At 37.3% G+C, this 19,968-nt stretch overlaps 1 protein-coding gene across 7 annotated transcripts in view; it reads left to right on the top strand.

Annotated features, from left to right (window-relative positions):
* LOC131434739 (protein furry) overlaps positions 1–19,968 on the top strand; it is a 433,830-nt gene that overhangs the window by 308,830 nt on the left and 105,032 nt on the right. For all 7 annotated transcript variants that reach the window (XM_058601810.1, XM_058601816.1, XM_058601814.1 and 4 more), the window contains one exon: positions 7,767–7,869. In XM_058601810.1, the coding sequence (XP_058457793.1) occupies positions 7,767–7,869 (103 nt within the window). The remainder of the gene's footprint in view (positions 1–7,766; positions 7,870–19,968) is intronic.

The following is a 19,968-nucleotide window of genomic DNA, read 5'->3' as shown; positions in this document are numbered from 1 at the left end:
TGTAGGTTTTTTTGGAATGTTATATTGTGTGGATGTCTATTATTCTTTTGTTGATCAAACAAATAAGCAACAAAAATGATTTTAGAATAACGAAAAATATATCCAAACAGATCCATTTCCCCGATGGCAAAATCGATGCTAATGGAAATGTAAATCCTCCCACCCGATCAAATGAAAAGCTTATTTCTTCTGCAAACACCGAAGATCTTTTTATTGAAAATCTTCGACTCAAGCAGGAGATTGCAAAGATTAAGAGGTATGATGACGTTTTAAAAATGTAGTTCAAAACTATTTTTTTATTCTAGGACTGCATTCCGATGGAAAAACCGCTATATTCACTTAAATATGAAAATGAAGACAACAATGAAATCTCAGCCATTACCTGCAGAAAGTCGGTTGTTTAGGCAAGATCAAATGAAACTGTTATCCGGGGAAGTTAAAAAAGTTAAGAAGTGGGATCCGGAAACTATAATTGAGTGTCTTCAAATTCGTTTTTGTTGTCAGGGTGGGTACGATAAACTCATTGAGAGAGGATTTCCCTTTCCTTCGACTCGCACTTTGCTACGGCGCCTTGAAAACATTAGCTTTTCTCCTGGTATGTCAATATTATATCATATCGATTTTTTTCAGACCAAAAGTTATGAGAGAACGATAGTATAGTTTGGTATTATTATCGTCAGAGAATCTTAATTTCAGGTATTCTCAACGACATTTTCAAAATATTGGAGTGTAAGGTGAGCACCATGGATGATCTCGATAAAAATTGTGGCTGTGTGTTAGATGAAATGAGCACGGAAGAAGTGATAGAGTTTTGTCAGAGTATCAAACAACTTGTTGGATATACTACTTTGCCAGTATCAGAGAAAATAGCTTCAAAAGCACTTGTATTCATGCTCGTTGGTATTCAAGCGCGTTGGAAACCAGTCGTTGCTTTCCATCATACGGGAAACTCCATCGGTGGAAGTTTATTGAAAGATATGGTTGAAGTGATCATTCAACGCGCAGAATCGATTGGACTAAAAGTTCACTTCTGCACTTCAGACTCTGGCTCTGAGAATCAGCGGTTCTGGAGAAATCTCGGAGTGAATTTTACCAAGGAAAATGTGACCAATGAATTGTCTGTACCACATCCTTTCGATGGATCCCGCCGTTTAGAAGTTATACCAGATCCAGTGCATTTGTTCAAGAACGCAGTTAACGGGTGGATCAACAATGTGTATCAAGTTTTACCTCAGTGGTACGTAGAAGAAAAAGGCTTGGAATATAATATTGTGCATCGAGATCATCTTCGAATGCTTGTTGATTTTGAAAAAAATAATAGTCTCCGTATGAGTTATTCACTCTCATCAGCAGACGTTTGCTTCGATAATAAGATATCCTCTATTGAGAAAATGAAGGTTTCCAACGCAACAAAATATTGCAATCACGCAATATCTGCGGCCCTTCGACTTTTTGCTGCCGAGTCTGGATGTGGGGAGGTGAATGCCACAGCCTGTTTTATAGAAGATTTATCAATCTGGTTTGATTATATCAATAATAGACGCCAAGAATGTGCTTTAACGAGAGTAGATGAAACCAGATATCAGCATGTTGTCAAACATATGAAGAAGACTGCAAAACTTGTTTACGATTTGAAAGTTGGCGAATCTGGTAAATGGAAACCGTGGAAAACTGGTGTTATGATGAGTACGAATGCAATTTTAAGAATTATGGAACGTTGTTTTGATCTTGGTATTGAAGAAATTTTAACCTCGCGATTCACTCAGGATTGTTTAGAAAGTTTATTTTCTTTGATAAGATCTAAACAACGTCGGCCAACTTCCTTAGAATTCAGACGAAGTTTGAAAAATGTTGCGCTGTCTCAATATATGGCTACAATTCCGTCCGCGTCATACGTGGCAGATGAACAAAAACATCTAATTGGTATCACTGAACTAATGTCTCACCATAGTGAAATAAAACATGTGCTGAAAACCGGCCCCGATAGTATAGAACTATCAGACATAAATGAAAACGAAGGTAACATTGAAGTGGACTACGAAACGCTGGTTTCCGAAGCCGGAATAATGTTTGATCGAGAAGAACAAAATACAATTTACCATATAGCAGGTTATATTATTGGGAAATTGAGTTTGCAGAAAACAGTATGCAAATCATGCATATTAAAACTGTCTTGCACCGCGACAACGATTGAAAAATCTGAGTTCACAAAATTCACATCTTTGCGTGCAAAGCCGTATGGAAATAATTTTCATTTCGTCACGGAAGATCTTTTCAATTATTTTATGACAATGGAAATTATTTTCCGCAACTGTAGAGCAAATTACACATCCGAAGCTAGTGATTTACCTTCAAAAATATTGAGGGAATTTATACTATTACCGAAGAATATATTCCACTGTGAACAGTTTAGAATCAAGATGATGAACCGCTTCATACAATTTCGTTTGAAATCAGAAAATTCAAAAAAAATTCGAAAAAAGAAATTTGATAGTCGCAGTATGATGTACTGAAAATATATAAAAATCAAATATAAACAAAACACACCTTAACAATATGTTATTAGAAAGAAATCAACACAAATATTAATACAACTATATTAGTAGTACACTATAAAAAACACATTTCATCAAGCATTACAAGCTACCGATAAGTCCTAGCCATTAACCAGAGTCAAAAAAATTTCACATGAATTATAATTAAATATATATTCAATCTTTCTATACGTACGAATCAAATGCAAAGCGGCTCTGGCAACACAGGTCTAGAGACTTGAGTAATTTACCACAGGGATCCAAAATATTAAGAAGATGTTATTCTTTTCGGAAAAAGAAGCCAGTTGTCTGGTCCTGTCCTAGCTCTGTTCGAGAGCATGGTTATTTTTGACAGATCGATGGTTATTTTCCGACACTGAAAAAAATCAACCAAAAGTTTAAGTTAACCGCGAAATGGTTCACAGCCTTAGTAGATAACGTTTAGCCTTAGGCTGCAGACATAGTGGGCGCGAGAAGCGAAGCCGAGCTGGTGACTAACATTGGCAAATCAAAAGCGAGAAGGATACTAGTAGTTAATCAAAAGGACTCTTTTAGAGTACAAGTGAGAAATCGGCTCAACTTTCACTCTGAAAGGGTCCCTCTGCTTTGCTGTAAGTACGTCCTGCCCACATTATCAGATCCGAATGGATTCCGAATCAATTCCGAATCGGCGAGAAATTTTCATTCGGAATTTCATGTGGAAATCATAATGAATTCCGAATCAATTCCAACTCCAGTGCAACAACCGATTCCGAATGAACCGGTTCGCCTACAACCGGTTGATTCGGAAATCATTCGGAATTGAGTGAGAAGATGCGGACTGCATTGTCAATTCGTCTTCTTCTTCTTCTTTCCTGATTTTGCACGTTTCCGTGCTGATTTTCAGTTTATTTTTAAACGAAAACATTATATAACTGAATATACAAATTTAAAACTTCATGTTTTTCGGATATACAGAACTAGTAAATAACCAGTTCTTCTTAGAATCCCAATTTAAACTATTGAAATTCGCTGGAAATTAACAAAACGGCCTACCTTAGTCAGCATCATCCATTCCTCTAGCTGGAGTGTAGTGAAATGGCTTAAGTCGCTTAAATTTCACACTAACACATTCATAAAATGAGCGAATATTCAATGACATTTATAATGTCACTGTCAATCAGGTTGATCGAGCTGCCAACTCAGGCGAAAATTCTAGCACTGAACCGATCGAGCACTGAAAAATCATGCAGTCGAGTTAGAATTCATTACGAGTTCCGTCATTTCGATAATGTGGGTGGTTGGGTCAGCACTAAGCTCGTCTCAGCTTCTCGCGCTCACTCTGTCTGCAGCCTAAGTCTAATCGTTGCTATGATGAGAATTGCAGTTTCGTCTGTCATAATTCAAGGAAATACGAATTTTAATTTAAATAATGATTTTTGATCCATTCTGATCACGGTTACAATGTCATACATTTTTCCATACGTTTGATCATAAATATTATTGAATTTTCTAGACATTTCAACCACATTTTCTCATTTTTTTACTGTATGATACACTAATGGCACAGATAACAGATATACAGGCTCACATATGAACTGTGTGTAAAATTTGCTCAATCAGCGTGGCGAACACTTTCAGATGTCACCACGATCGACACGAGGTGCCACCAAGATCTGGGTGCCGCTTTCACTGGGTGCAACATTCACTTCATGCTAGATTTTTGTTTTGCCGTTGGTTAAAATGACAAGTTTATGTTTGTTTTATTTCAATCGAATTCTTGTGTCATTTATGCGACATGGAAATAAAATTCGCTTTAACACTTAGGTATATCGTGTTATAAGTTGTAAAATAGTTGTAGTTGGAATATTTCTATAACAGGCAGGAGGATTTTGTTTTCGTTCCGGAACGTAGTGGAACGTTTTGAAAGATCGCGGCGAACAGTCGAGTAAGTGGCAGTAGTGTTTTCAACGTATAGCAAATTTGAAAGTTACACAGGATTTTGAAAAAAAATGTTCGAGCCTGTATATCTGTTATCTGTGCTAATGGTAAAGATTTGATATTCAACACAGATTTTCATTTGGCAGCTCTGATTCTGTTTAGAATAAATTGATCGATTAATTGCATTAATCGATTAATGGTTAATAGTAATCGATTACACTAATCGACTCCTCTTTTATTAATCGAATACCTAATAATCGATTAATACGAAAAATCAGACATCACTAGTAATACATATTTTCTATGAAAATATGTGGCATCTCTGTGCACAGCCGATGAAACACACACACACTTCACAGCGTTATGTTGGCGTATAGCGGAATGAAACCAGTGCTACTAGATTTGCCACAATGGTTATTTCATTAGTATTTAACACGTTCTTTCTGGTAATATTCGAAGCTGAAACAGTTTTATTGAAATATTAATATCAATAATATAATTAAACTAATGTCGCGGATACCAAAAACATACTTTTTGATGATAAATTGAGGAAGATAAACAATTTTTGTTTTGTGACATTATGAGATAACTTGGCAACTTTGCGAAACCAAATGAGATGAAAACAAAGCGCAATCAAGTGAACGAAGTGAAAAACTTTCATCTCATATTTTTTAAGACTTTTATTGCTTGTCGTGTAATTTTTGAAGTTTTTAATCGTTTACTAAACAAGTGGCAAGTGAACATAACTAATTATGAAGTCATCCAGCATTCAATGGTAGTGTAATTGTGCGAAATAGTGATCATGTTTTGAGACGAATCGATTAGTAGATATTCAGAAACATAACGAACTGTAAATCTTGAGACGAAAATGTGTCCTAAATTGAAAAGTGAGTTTATTTTATATGAAAAAAAAACCATCACCGAAGAATTTGAATCCATTTCTTTCAATAGGAAAGTGTGACAATAGCTTTTCAAATCATTTTAGAACATTTCACAGTTTGCTTCCGGTAGGTTGTAAAATATTATTCATGTTCAAAGTTATGAGGTGAAGGGATGAGATGGAAATAGGAGCTCAGATGAAATAGGGAGCCGTTCCTATATGTATAAAAAGGGTAAAAACAATAGATTAACGGTACAAAATTTCAATCAATCGAATTCAGAAAAATAAACGTTATTTTTTGAGTGATTGAAATTAGATCCTTCAAGCGGACATGGAATGAGAAAGTTTCCACTGCCACCTTAGACTGATCCGAATTTTTCGGATTTTCCGAAGCGAAGCCTATTGCAAATCATTACGAGCATACTTGCAAGGAATTTTGTTCGTTCTTTATATGAGCAATCTCAGGAAATTTGAGAGATTCTCTCCTATGCTGGAAACCTCTTCGAAAGCATAACTTGAAGGGGCCAATTCCATGGTGATGGTGACTTCACTATCGAAGCTTTTTCAATGTATTACCATTTTGTGAATGATTGACATAAATACTTTTAGTGTTTTCTTTTTTGTTTACATTAAATATTTTATTTATTATCCATATTTTGTCAACATATATATACAGTGGCTACAATATTTTAGTGATACAGTTCGTAACTTTATATCTATGGTATTATCTGCTTAGTATAGGTTTAATTTTATTTTTTATTGCTTCAGTCTTACATTGTTAGCGACTTTTATTTCATGTTTCGATTTATATCCTTGAAATTGTATATTTTTATCTACTTAACATAAACTGACCTAACCTAAGTCTAGCTGTAAAGCGCTCTAATAATGGCATGGTAAGAAGTTGAACATTTAGTTTTGAACTTATGGTGTGTGTTTTCAAATTTCTGCTCGATTGTTTCTTGTTCAGCAATTGTATGTACATGAGAAGTTCTAGTCCATGGAGGTAGATTCAGAATCATTTGTAGAATTTTTTTTTTGAATGACTCCTTTTCTTTTTGTGACATTTTGCGCAATTTTTCCAAACTGGAACTGCATACTCAATGACTGGATAAACTATTTGCCTATAAACAGCTAACAGTGTTGGTGATTGCCGAAAATTTGACAGAAGCTGCTATATTGCTATCTATATGGTATACAACATTTTCAATCCGGTAGAAGATGCTACAAGAACTCGAGTCTATCAATGCATGAAGCGTGAGAGAATTTTGCTACATTTCTTCGCCCCACTTCATACTCTGAGTATTTCACGCCCTTAAAAAAAATTTACAGTCTGATAATGATCGTTGTTGTGTGGAATTTCCCAAGAGAGAATCGCAAGTTGACAATTATCGCAGAAAATCGAATCGATGATTCAACTTGATGATTCTCATACTAGGTTGCAATATTTCAAAACCCTTGTGTGGAGCATTTACAGCTATTTTCATAGATACAACTTATACAAAGATTATATGCAGTTAGAATAAGCGGCAATAGTAAAATGATTCTATCGCAATTATCAACTGCCTGTATTGATTCGGATCCCGAAACGAGAATAAGCGACCGTTTGTTGCTTCAGAGAGGATCCCCACAGCAGCGTGCTAACCTTTGATTCTCAGAAATGTCATCGAGAGAAATTCGCTATCGCACTGGTGTCGATTCTATGTTAAATAACCCATGCCGGGTTTTTGTTGTTGCGATGATTTCCGTTTCTCTTTGATGGCACTGATTCAATCGTGTGAAGAGTTGCCAGTGAACGTTCGTTGATACGATAAAAGCCATCCTTGAACAGCTAGTTTGTCTTAAGGTGACAATTTAGATTTTATGTTAATCAATGGGTAGAGATTTCTCAATAAAATTTTGCATTTTAACACTAACAACATGTGACCTAAAAAGAAACTTGCTATCCATGATCAGTCCTAGATAAACAGCCTCATTCAACCAATCCAACCAACCAATAGTTGAAATAATCAATAGGATCACCTCAACCATTGTAGTGAAATCGTCGGATTTAAAAATGTTCGACTCTGCCGCCCATTCGATGCTAGGTCCCCTTTTCGGCTCCGAGCATATTTTTTGGCAATCTTTTGCCATCCCAGAACACTCGAAAAATTTAATCGAATTTGATTAAAACGTCTCCACCACGATTCATTCCATTTTTTGACATCCTTTGTGTCTTGCGTGCTCACAGGCACTGAGCAATCAAGCACCCAGTACGGGGTGATTAAATTCATTGTCCTTTTTTCGCTGCACGTCCAGTCGACGCGTTTTTTTTTCTTCCCCATTCTGGTATTCGATTATTTAATTCTGTACCAACTTTGACACCCACCGAGATGCGTGGTCCTGTTTCGATTGCTGATTTTCGCTGTTCGTCTTTTCTATTCCGTTTCTTGCAGGACCGGCTTCTGGCAATAACGACCCGAAGGTGCAGGACGTCGGCGTGGAGAAGGGAACAATTCACACCAAGCGACACAGCGGCGAAGATCACATTAAGTCGGGGTAAGTAAAAGTGTGCATCCGGTTACACTGTTCTGTGTGGATGGTGTTGAATAAATTATCAGATTTTTTTGTTGGAGAACCTCGTTTAACTTTTTTGTGTCATAACAAGGCGTTCTTTTCCAGTATGCTGTTCTTTAAAGACTGGTATAAAGGGAGATTTGGCGAGCATTGAATTTAGATAGGAAACATCTGTTCATAAGTTCATAAGTAAAAATTTTTTGTCGATTCAAAATGATTATTTTTGTATATGGATTCGACCAAAAGATATTCTGATGCAATTATACCTATGTGCATACTAGGGTAACGGATTTCGATATTTAAGCTTCCTTTTGCCAAGCTTGTATTCAAGTTTTGCATGTATGTAGTTATTTTTATACCGTTAAGTTCTTTACCATTACTACCATTCTGCGGTATCGATAAGTAATCGACATCATCTTATTTAAATTAGAAATTAATCTTAGGCACCTAAAATTTACCCTGGGATACTTGCAGATTTCCCAGATGATATATTTATAGGTTCGTGTACTTCCCTAGAGCTTCGCTTTTGCATCAATTGACCAATCAGAGCGATGCTTCCCAGCTGATAGATCGCTTACTCCTTCAAAACTATCGTCGTCGTAAGGGAAATCCAGTGGGCCAACATAGCGTCTTAGATTTTTAGGTGACAAATTGGACATTAATCAAATCGTTATTAATCAAAATTTTAATCATATATAATTGAAAATACGTGGCTTGATGCATTCAAATCGGACCTGCCAATATTTCCAATCAAATGGTGAAATAATATTAATAATTGATACAAAATTGACTGAGCTGTAAGTGTTCAGAATCTGACCACATTTCTACGTGTATTTTTCTTAGAGTTTCTAATGTGCACCGCTATAAAGAATACATAGATGTTCAATTTGTATACTTCGACTTCGATTTTTTGCATTGTCACTTTAAATGAAGGTTCGAAATTTTAAATAAGTTTGTGAAAATCGACTCAGCCGTCTGTGAGAAAATGAAGTTTTATAGTTTTGCCTATTTACGTTTCTTTCGGAACGGGAACTGGGAAACGTTATAGCCGAAAACGATTTGTTTGGATAGCAATTACATAAAATACTCATTGAAGCTGTTTTCAACCAAAAATAGAGCATTTTTTCCGTCACTCGAAATAACGGGTTGCAATTTCATACACACTTCACCCTGTAATTTTTGAACCGGAAACCGTCGAACTAGAGCTGTCCAATTAAAGTTTTATGCGACTAATTGAATGTATTTTGCTCGATTTTTCAGTGACATAAATAGAAACCATGCTCCTGCAATTATAACTTTTATTCGTATTAACCAGTAACTCCAGACCGGACGTTGTATCTGGATAAAATTCGATAAGGTTCTATGAGATAGTAAGTCCTTTCATTTGAATATAAGCTTGTGAAAATTGGTCCATTGGTCTCTGAGAAACTCGAATGAACTCTTTTAATCTTTTGCACATTTTACCTCGTTACTCTAGAACCGGAAGTCGGATCTGGATGAAAATTAATTGGATACAGGAGCAAAATATATTTCGTTTAAATGTTTTCTTCAAATGGGAAATGGTGCAGTCATCCACGAGAAAATCTAGTTCATATTTTTGTTAATTTCACACACACACATAGACATTTTGCATGGTAATTTGAAGGGGAAAAGTTCGTTTTTTACCCTTAAATTTATACTAGGCGCACAAAACCATTTTGCATGTTTTCGTTTCGTTTTCGACTCATCAGTGCATCAGCAAATTATTTTGAACTGTTGAAGCAAACCCACGGACCAACATAATCCGCTGAGTGTTAGATGTAAAGTAAATGCTATTTACAATACACTTTGTTATTACACATGATCAGGATCAGGATCAGAACAAAATGGCACGTTCCCCAAATAATTCGGAGATGTGCCTTGCCGGGTTTAACATCATTTCCTGATGGGAGAGAATAGGAAAAGGATGTGTGGGATGGGGGATTTCAGAAACAGCTCGATTAAATCGCAGGGTCGACTCGAGATTTCCTAGGAAACCAAGAATCTCCACCGTCACGACCTAGAGCTCTTTGTCACATTGGACAAGGAATTGTAGGATATCCCTTAGCTTCAGTTTCCTGAAATTATGTTCATCCATGTACGGGAAGCCAAAAATTCTCATGCACAGTTGCGTTAATGCTGGGCAGTTGCATATCAAATGATATGAAGTTTCGTAATCGGATTCACAAAGGTCACACGAATAATATTCAGCACGCTGAATAGTAGCCATGTGATAGTTTAGCTTACAATGCCCAGTCAGCGCTCTGACCAGAATACTGCAATTTTACTTGGAGAAATGTAATAGATTCTTAGATGTTTTCAAAATTAAATCTGGTAAAAATGCCTTTGTTTGGGCACAACTTTCTAGGTTTCGCCGATGACTGGCATGCGTTGACACTGTCCAAGATCGAATCTTGTATTTTATACAGCTAATTGGTAATGGTAAGGCTGGTTCAGGACCGACAAAACTGGTCTCTGCTCCAGTTCTAGCCAATTCGTCAGCCAATTCGTCAGCCAATTCGTCAGCCAATTCATTTCCAGTACTACCAAAATGACCCATAAGAGGTTTACAGCATTTAATGTGCTGAGTTGTTCAATTTGAGTTCGACAAGCGATTACAAGACTAGATCTGGTTTTATTGCCTGGCTGTCCGAGCAGAAATAGATTCGTTTGCCACAGACACCCCGTTGGAGAGCTGCCTGTACTCCACAGATAATCGCAAAGAGTTCAGCTTGAAACACGGTGCAGAAACCACCCAGTGAGTGAGATTGTTCTAATCTTATTTCGCGGCAATAGACACCTGCACCGGCTTGACCCTCCATCAAGGAATCGTCAGTGTAACAAGTTATATATTCTTCAAGTTGTCTCAACTGACGACTTGGATGAAACAAGTTTAGGCCTGCTGGCCGTACAGATTGTCAAAATGGTTTTGTGTACCTAGCATAAATGTGGCGGTAAAAAATAAACTTTTTCCCCTTCAAATTACCACAATCTGAACTTGTTTCGTCCGAGACGTCAGTATAGACATTAAAAAGCGTCACGCGAAGCGTCGAAATACGCGTGCGAGCAAATTACATTTGATCAAAGCAAACCTGTCAGAGTGAAAGTGATGCGTTATCAGTACATCGCATTGAATCGCTTCCGCTTAAAAGTAAAACTTGTATTTTTCACTCATGTCGCTATAATAACATGTGAATTAAATCGGAATCAAAACAACAAACCATAATAAAATAGAAATTCTAAAACAGGATAAAAACTTTGCCGTTTTTTTTTTCAAATCAAATCAAATTATTTTTTGCCAACTATCGCTGTGAAATGTAGCATGCACGGAGAGACCGAAATCAGCATTTTTGCGAAAAAAATAGTTGATTTTCTGATTTTAGTTAGTTAATTTTTGAGGCAACTAAAAAAATCTTACTTTTGCTAATTTAGATTTTTTAATTCTCTTTCCCTTAATAATAATAATAATAAAATATTTGTTGAAATGGCTATTTTTTTAGTTGAATTCACCAATTAAACGTGCTGTCATTTCTTAGTTAAGGCACACTTCATTTCCATTTAATTGTTTTTTTAGTTGAATTAGAGAAATAAAACGTTGTTTTCAACCAACATAAATGGTTGAATTGGATTCTGCAATTTGCAGCTATATGGCGCTCTGTCACCGAAAAAACGTCAACACCGTAATGACTACTAGCCACTAGATGGCACCAGTGTTGGTGATTGCCGAAAATTTCACAGAAGCTGCTATATTGCTATCTATATTGTATACAACATTTTCAATCCGGTAGAAGATGCTACAAGAACTCGAGTCTCTCAATGCATGAACCGCGAGAGAATTTTTCTACATTCCTTCGCTCCACTTCATACTCTGAGTATTTCTCGGCCCTTAAAAAAAATTACAGTCTGATAATGATCGTTGCTGTGTGGAATTTTTCCAAGAGAGAATCGCAAGTTGACAATTATCGCAGAAAATCGAGTCGATGATTCAACTTGATGATTCTCATACTAGGTTGCAATATTTAAAAACCCTTGTGTAGAGCATTCACATACATTTTCATAGACACAAATTGTACAAAGATTATATGCACATAGTTAGAATAAGCGGCAATAGTAAAATGATTCTATCGCAATTATCAACTGCCTGTATAGAATCGGATCGCGAAACGAGAATAAGCGACCGCTTGTTGCTTCAGAGAGGATCCCCACAGCGGCGTGCCAACCTTTGATTCTCAGAAATGTCATCGAGAGAAATTCGCTCTCGCACTGGTGTCGATTTTATGTTAAATGAGCCATGCCGTTTTTTTGTTGTTGCGATGATTTCCAACTCTCTTTGATGGCACTGATTCAATCGTTGAAGAGTTGCCAGCGAACGTTCTTTGATACGATAAAAGCCATCCTTGGATGGCACACTACTACCGAAAATAAATTTTTAGTCGCGGTTGTCTTTTCTATATTGACATACGATGTTGTATTGGAGAAAGAAACATAAACGAATTATAAACTTCTTTCCAGAAGTTTTTTCTAAATCGCTGTTTCCTTCATTCGACTTCGCGAAATCGACTCTCTCACTGAAAACTTTGAGCACTCGGAAAACAAAAACCGAATACAAGTAGTACACCGGACGGCGTAGCCCGGAAGGTTGGAAGATACAAAAAACATCATTTGACATATACAATTAGAGTGCAACAATGCGCAGAAATTCCACTTTCGCTTCAAATGCGCAGAAATTCCACTTTCCACTAATAGTTTAAGTCATTTTTACATATCAGTTTAGAAATTTATATATGGATATATTGTAACAAATCCGAAAAACATCACAACAATTCGCAAGTAGTTTCAACAAGACTGTCATTTTTAGCTTTTTAATAAATTGTTTTGCTTTGACATTTCTCATGAGTTTTTGGCTAAGTAACTTGTTACTAAAACCCATTTCATTTTAGTTTTCTTTGTACTGTCCTTCAGCAATGATCGTGATAGATGAATAGAAACAATTTTTCTGATTTTAATAACAAAATTAGTTATCAATGAGAATTTCACGTTGAATTGAAATATTGCTGGTTTGTGTCCAGGATATTCGCCAACTAAACACATTCTCTAAAAATAAGAGTTTTTTCAGCAAAGTAAATTCAATTTTAACTAATTTCATAGTTAATTTGGAAATTTTATTGTTAGAATCAACTAATTCGAAAACAGTTATACGAATTAGGCACAGAGTTAATTTTGGTCGTTCCGTGTAGATCAGGCCTCTTGTTACAAACAAGTAAACCATGCCTCACTTGAATTAGAGATGGTCGGGTATAGAAATTCTTATACCCGAACCCGACCCGTATCCGAGTAATCAGCAAAAAAAATTACCCGTACCCGACCCGTACCCGATTAAAAATTAAAAAAATTACCCGTACCCGACCCGTACCCGATCAATAATAAAAAAAAATTACCCGTACCCGACCCGTACCCGATAAAAAAAAAAAAAAATTACCCGTACCCGACCCGTACCCGATTAAAAATTACCTGTACCCGTACCCGACCCGAATGAGTAGTAAAAAGTTTACCAAAATTCAGGATGGAAAAAATAAAGTGTTTTAGATAGCGAGCCGTATCAGGCTCTAGTTGGTAAGTAAAATACATTAAAATGCCTGTTTTACATTTAAACATATAAATACACTGTGAAGCATGAATAGATTTCCAATGTCTTTGGTACTTTATACTCATTTACAAATATCAACAAAAGAGAATAAAATCTACTCAATTTTTTCGAGAAGCATATTCACCCAAAGTGTCGTAATACCTGTTGTATTCAATTTTGGGTAGGTATGGTTTTTACGAAACAGTGGTTTTTACAGCCTCCTGGAACCCTCAACGAGTGAACACGGTGAAAAATCACTCATTGAGATTTTCACTTGTAGTCCAGTGAAAAGAAACGAAAATTAACTGGCAATATAGCCCAACTTGCTGTGCCATCAATCGGTGTCATTGCAATTGAGGTGACACCATCCAGAAGTGAAGAATAAGAAGAACTTCTATGCAGATTATCTGAAATAAATTTTCATGTTTTTATGGTTAGAATCCTAATGATTTATATGAAAATTTTGAAAATCCAAACAGCTTTTAAATTTCAGTCCATTAAAACCTACATGAAAAGTAGGGTCTGACCGTAACATCTTATACCGTTTTCGTTTATTGATCAGAGCAGCCCGAAAACTGACCCAGAGTCGCCCAAACAACGTTTGATATGTTTGTTTTAGCAACCTGAGGTCGCTCTAGATCGGACTCCAATCGTGTAGTTTCGCTCTGAAAATTTTCTCGGGTCGCACCACGCATCCCTGCAAGTTTGTTCATTTTTCTTTTTTTCATGAGTTGTTTAGGGCGCGTACCACGTGTTCGTTTTACTCGGAGTCAGAGTCGCCCGTGTCTAGGATCAAAAACGAAAACGGTATTAGAGCTAAGGCAATATGTCTTATTAAATATGTTATAAAAAAGCAAGGTGAAAAATATTCACATAACTTTTCACGTAACTATGATTGATCGTTTTTCTAAATGAGGAAAAGAAATGTTTTTTTCTGGAAAAAGATGCCAGTTGTCAGGTCTGGTCCTAGGCGCGAAGGTCAAAACCCCTTCAATCAAATTGTTTATTTTTCGGAAGAACTGTTTTGGAATAAAAAATTCTCGTCAACGTGTTAACGTATTTATGTGAAGTACAAATGGTCGGGTAATCGATCAGAAAAAAAATTTACCCGTACCCGACCCGTACCCGAGTGAGCAGTAAATTTTTTTACCCTACCCGACCCGTACCCGAGTGAGCAGTTATTTTTATTTACCCGTACCCGACCCGTACCCGATTGAAAATAAAAATTTTTACCCGTACCCGACCAAAAGCCCGTCGGGTACGGGTACGGGTCGGGTTTCGGGTAAAATACCCGATACCCGACCATCTCTAACTTGAATGCAATATACTTTGAATGCAAAAATCGTATGAAAATAGTTTTTTCGGAAGAACCGATTGAGTTTGTTATCCGGTTTTTGCAATCCAAGAATTTATGTTCTTTTTTTGTAACAAATATATTTCTAAACGATTCCCGCATTCCGGATTTTACACTCCATGTTTATGTCCGGTTTTTGCATACTTTTTTTTTATTCAAGAATATAATGTTTAAGGCACACTGCTTAAGCTCTAAGATGCCAAGGGCTTTTACTAATTTTAATCAACGACTAACTTAAAACTAGGGTTGTATCATTGAGTAATGTCATATTTGGGTCGCAGTGGTTGACTTTGGCAGATCCAGCCTTCAGCTGGTGATCGGCAGTGGCCGGTGAATTGAATATTTCATGAAGTCTCTCATATAGCGTTGGTGAACATTCATGTTGGCCGCATTCTTCGGTCCGTGTGGGTCCGCGGGAAACACTCCCAGGCTACGAAGGCCCGGCGGGTGGCCCGCAGGTGGTTTTTGCATACTGATGATACGTAAACGGGTTTCTGAAACTATTTCGCTTTATCCGAATTTTGCATTGAGTCGTTCATATGTGGCTAATATCTAGGTGAAATCGCAAAACCTACAACAAACATGAGAAAGTAGCAGCATAACTGTACGCATATACAGGGTGATTTTTTAAGAGCTTGAGAACTTTTTTAAACAATAAAACGCATAAAATTTGCAAAATCTCATCGGTTCTTTATTTTAAACGTTAGATTGGTACATGACATTTACTTTTTGAAGATAATTTCATTTAAATGTTGACCGCGGCTGCGTCTTAGGTGGTCCATTCGGAAAGTCCAATTTTGGGCAACTTTTTCGAGCATTTCGGCCGGAATAGCCCGAATTTCTTCGGAAATGTTGTCTTCCAAAGCTGGAATAGTTACTGGCTTATTTCTGTAGACTTTAGACTTGACGTAGCCCCACAAAAAATAGTCTAAAGGCGTCAAATCGCATGATCTTGGTGGCCAACTTACCGGTCCATTTCTTGAGATGAATTGTTCTCCGAAGTTTTCCCTCAAAATGGCCATAGAATCGCGAACTGTGTGGCATGTAGCGCCATCTTGTTGAAACCACATGTCAACCAAGTTCAGTTTTTCCATTTTTGGCAACAAAAAGTTTGTTAGCATCGAACGATAGCGATCGCCATTCACTGTAACGTTGCGTCCAACAGCATCTTTGAAAAAATGCGGTCCAATGATTCCACCAGCGTACAAACCACACCAAACAGTGCATTTTTCGGGATGCATGGGCAGTTCTTGAACGGCTTCTGGTTGCTCTTCACTCCAAATGCGGCAATTTTGCTTATTTACGTAGCCATTCAACCAGAAATGAGCCTCATCGCTGAACAAAATTTGTCGATAAAAAAGCGGATTTTCCGAATGGACCACCTAAGACGCAGCCGCGGTCAACATTTAAATGAAATTATCTTCAAAAAGTAAATGTCATGTACCAATCTAACGTTTAAAATAAAGAACCGATGAGATTTTGCAAATTTTATGCGTTTTATTGTTTAAAAAAGTTCTCAAGCTCTTAAAAAATCACCCTGTATTTGCGTTCAGTTTGATTCTTGCAGTTTGTTATGAGTGAGCGAAATCATGCCGGAATGAAAACAGTGGTACCTGCTGCGACCGGCTTGTTTACATTTTATTTCCGACATTTGAAAATACACAAGCTTTCTGCGTTTTATTGAAATATTGAAGTATGCACGACTGTTTACATTTTTTGAAATGATTGCATGAGGTGAAGAATGCAATAGATATGAATAAAGTTAATTTTAGAAGTCTGTATGAGTTTAGCAATTTCGCATCCATTAAAACTTCCAGTACCAAAATCACACAACGGAAAACAATACACTAATTGGAACTGCTGGTTTGGATTTCAGATATGCAACGCTATAGATACCGGATGTTTATTGGTTTTATAATGTTCACACTATTAATATTGCGAAAATTATCGATAGCAAATTCAGTTTGTACTCATTTCCTCCTCGTGTGATTTTAAAAAACAAGTTGAAATACCGACATTAATGTCATTTTCGCTTGATACCAAACAAAACTCAGTTTCTATCCTAACTGCTTTAAGACTGCTTGTTGGAAACCGGATTAGAACCGAGTTTTAAAGCCATTGAATTAAGAATCGGGTCAGCTTCGATCTTAAAAATTATATCGGATTCGCTCCTAACACCGCTGTTTGGTGATCATCGAATTTCACAAAACGGTAGTTGCTCAAAGATTTAGTAAATTCAAGAATGTTCAATGCGCGAGAGAAACTTTTTTTTTGTGATGAAAAAACTTTTGAAAAACTCCGTAGTTTACGTTTCAGCTTACTTTTATTTCAGCCTTGCATTTCAAGCATTGCAACCTTTTCAAAATGTCTCGTCCATCTTAGAAAAGGAAATCAGCGATAACTCGCGAAAATCTAAAAAAAATGAATAGACTACGTTGATGAAGTGTGTTTCGGATAGTATTTTTTGAATAAGGGAACAATTCCGAAAGGCTTCACCAATACTTTCACATTTATATTCCTTAGATTAGAATAGAATCAATCAATAGAATCAGATAGAATCAACGTCACCTTAAAATGAGCTATTGGCTCTTATTACCGTTCTCACTTCCACTTTCACATTCACTTCACTTACATGTCACTTCACTTGATTTTACCTATTACCAGTATCACGCATAGTGAAGCGATCACTGTAGTGGAAAAAACTATTTTTCGACAAAATGTTGGTGGCGTGATGTTCATAATGACATCCAGTTCATCCAAGAAATTACTTGTGTCTCTGAAGCGGCCTTCGTAATAAGGACCTAAACTCACTTCACTCGATTTTCACCGTGAAGTGATACCGGTAATAAGGGCTAATGTATTTTGTCTGAGTGGGTATGTATGCACTCGATTTTCTCAGAGACTACTAAAACAATTTTCTTGAACTCAGATACAAATTAAAGGCCTTATAGTCCCATAGCCTGTTATTGAATTTCACCTGGATCCGATATCCAGTTCCGAAGTTGCGGGATAAAATGTGCAAAATGAATTATTATTTCTTTGAGACCAATTTTCACAATCTTAGGTTCAAATGAAAGGTCTTACAATCCCTTATGACGCTACCAAATTGCATCAGAATACGACTTCCGGTCACGACATTACATGAGTATAAAAAATTTACTATCAGGAGCGTGTCTTATATAGAAAGGTATAAGTAATCACTTGAAAAACCGACTGGTACAAAATTGGTCCGAAAGGACTCAGTTCATCGAGTTGAGCAATGGTTGTGTGTGTGTGTTCATGTGTATGCATGTATGTTTGTGTTTTTTTATGTGTCAAATAATATTACTAGGTTTTATCGGAGATGTCTGAACCGATTTTGACAAATGAAAGTTCTTGTGATTCCAATGCGGGATTGCTGAATTTCATCTGGATCCGGTTTCGGAATTATACGGTAAAGAATGTTAAAAATTATATACCGTCGAAAAGGCGAAACAAAAAACATTAAAAAAATTTTAAACTGGCCTCAAAACTAGTCAAATCCATAGTCTTTATCAATAGACGACCAAACAAACCAATTCGGGTTTTCTGGTTCCAGGTTTCCGATTCCAGAAGCACCGAAAACCAATAAACCGATTCCGATTTCAAGAATTGGAGAAAATTATTTTGAAAAAGACCACAGTATTATATATGAGAGTATAATTGATATGAGAAAGGCATCATTGCACCACTAGGTAGATTAAAACTGGTACACACTCATCAACTTTTCGGGGACTTTTTAAAGAATTTCAAGACCTTTTATTTGCATCTTAGTTTGTAAAAATTGTTTGAGAAACTTCCGAGAAAATTGAGTGTGCATTCTCTCATAGATTTGCACATATTTCCTTGTAATTCCGGAACCGGAAGCCGGATAAAGATAAAATTCAATAGCGATCTATGGAACCATACGGCCTTTCATTTAAATCTAAATTTGTGAAAATTGGTCGTGCCAGCTCTGGGAAATGTGAGTGTAATTTTTGTAATTTTTTTTATGCATATCACCCTGTTAATCCGGAACCGGAAGTAGGATCGGGATAAAATTCAACAGCGATCTATGCGGCGGTGAGACCTTTAATTTGAATGTGAGTTAGTGAAAATCGGTTCAGCCATCTTTGAGAAAATCGGGTGACATTTGTCACACACACACACACACACACACACACACACACACACACACACACACACACACACACACACACACACACACTCACACTCACTCACACGCACACAGTGACAGCAGGTGTTCCACAGGGGTCAATACCCAACGCTCTGGAACGTAATGTACAACGGTGTGTTATCACTGAAGTTTCCGGCAGGTGTCATTATCGTGGGGTTCGCAAACGACATAGAGTACTAGCGGTATCTGGCGAATTAATCGATGAAGCCGAAATGTTGGTATCGGAGTCAATAGACACTGTCGAAAGATGAATAAATGGAGTGAGGTTGCAGATAGCCCATCATAAGACAGAAGTTCTCGTAGTCAGTGACCTCAAAGCAGTCCAAATGCTAGAGATCACGATCGGGGAGGAGAGAATTTCATCGCAACGCGTTTTGAAGCACTTGGGCGTGTTGGTCGACGACCGCCTAAACTTTAACGCGCACGTCGACTATGCATGTGGCAAGGCAGCGGAGGCGGTTAAAACAGTAGCGAGGATTATGCCAAACGTGGGCGGTCCAAGAAGTAGTAAGAGGCGCCTCTTGGCAAACGTTGCAGCCTCAATACTTAGGTATGGCGTGCCAGCCTGGGCTGCGGCGCTGAAAACTAAGAAAAACCATGAAAAGCTGAACAGTGTGTGCCGGCTCATGGCTATGAGAGTGGCGAATGCCTGGGATTATGCCTATCTGCATCACCCTAGAAGAAGACGTCGAGTGCTACCGGCGGAGGAACGCTAGGAGTGCGAAAGCAGCTGCTGTAACGGACTCTCTGGCGAAGTGGCAACAAGAGTGGGACAATGCGGCTACCGGAAGGTGGACCCACCAACTGATCCCAAACGTGTCGGCGTGGGTGAACAGGAAGAATGGAGAGTTAAACTTGCAGCTGACGCAGTTTCTGTCCGGGTATGGC

The sequence above is a fragment of the Malaya genurostris genome, chromosome 3 (assembly GCF_030247185.1).
Source record: "Malaya genurostris strain Urasoe2022 chromosome 3, Malgen_1.1, whole genome shotgun sequence".
In the NCBI taxonomy this organism is placed as follows: domain Eukaryota; kingdom Metazoa; phylum Arthropoda; class Insecta; order Diptera; family Culicidae; genus Malaya; species Malaya genurostris.
This window is presented reverse-complemented; position numbering and strand designations above follow the sequence as displayed.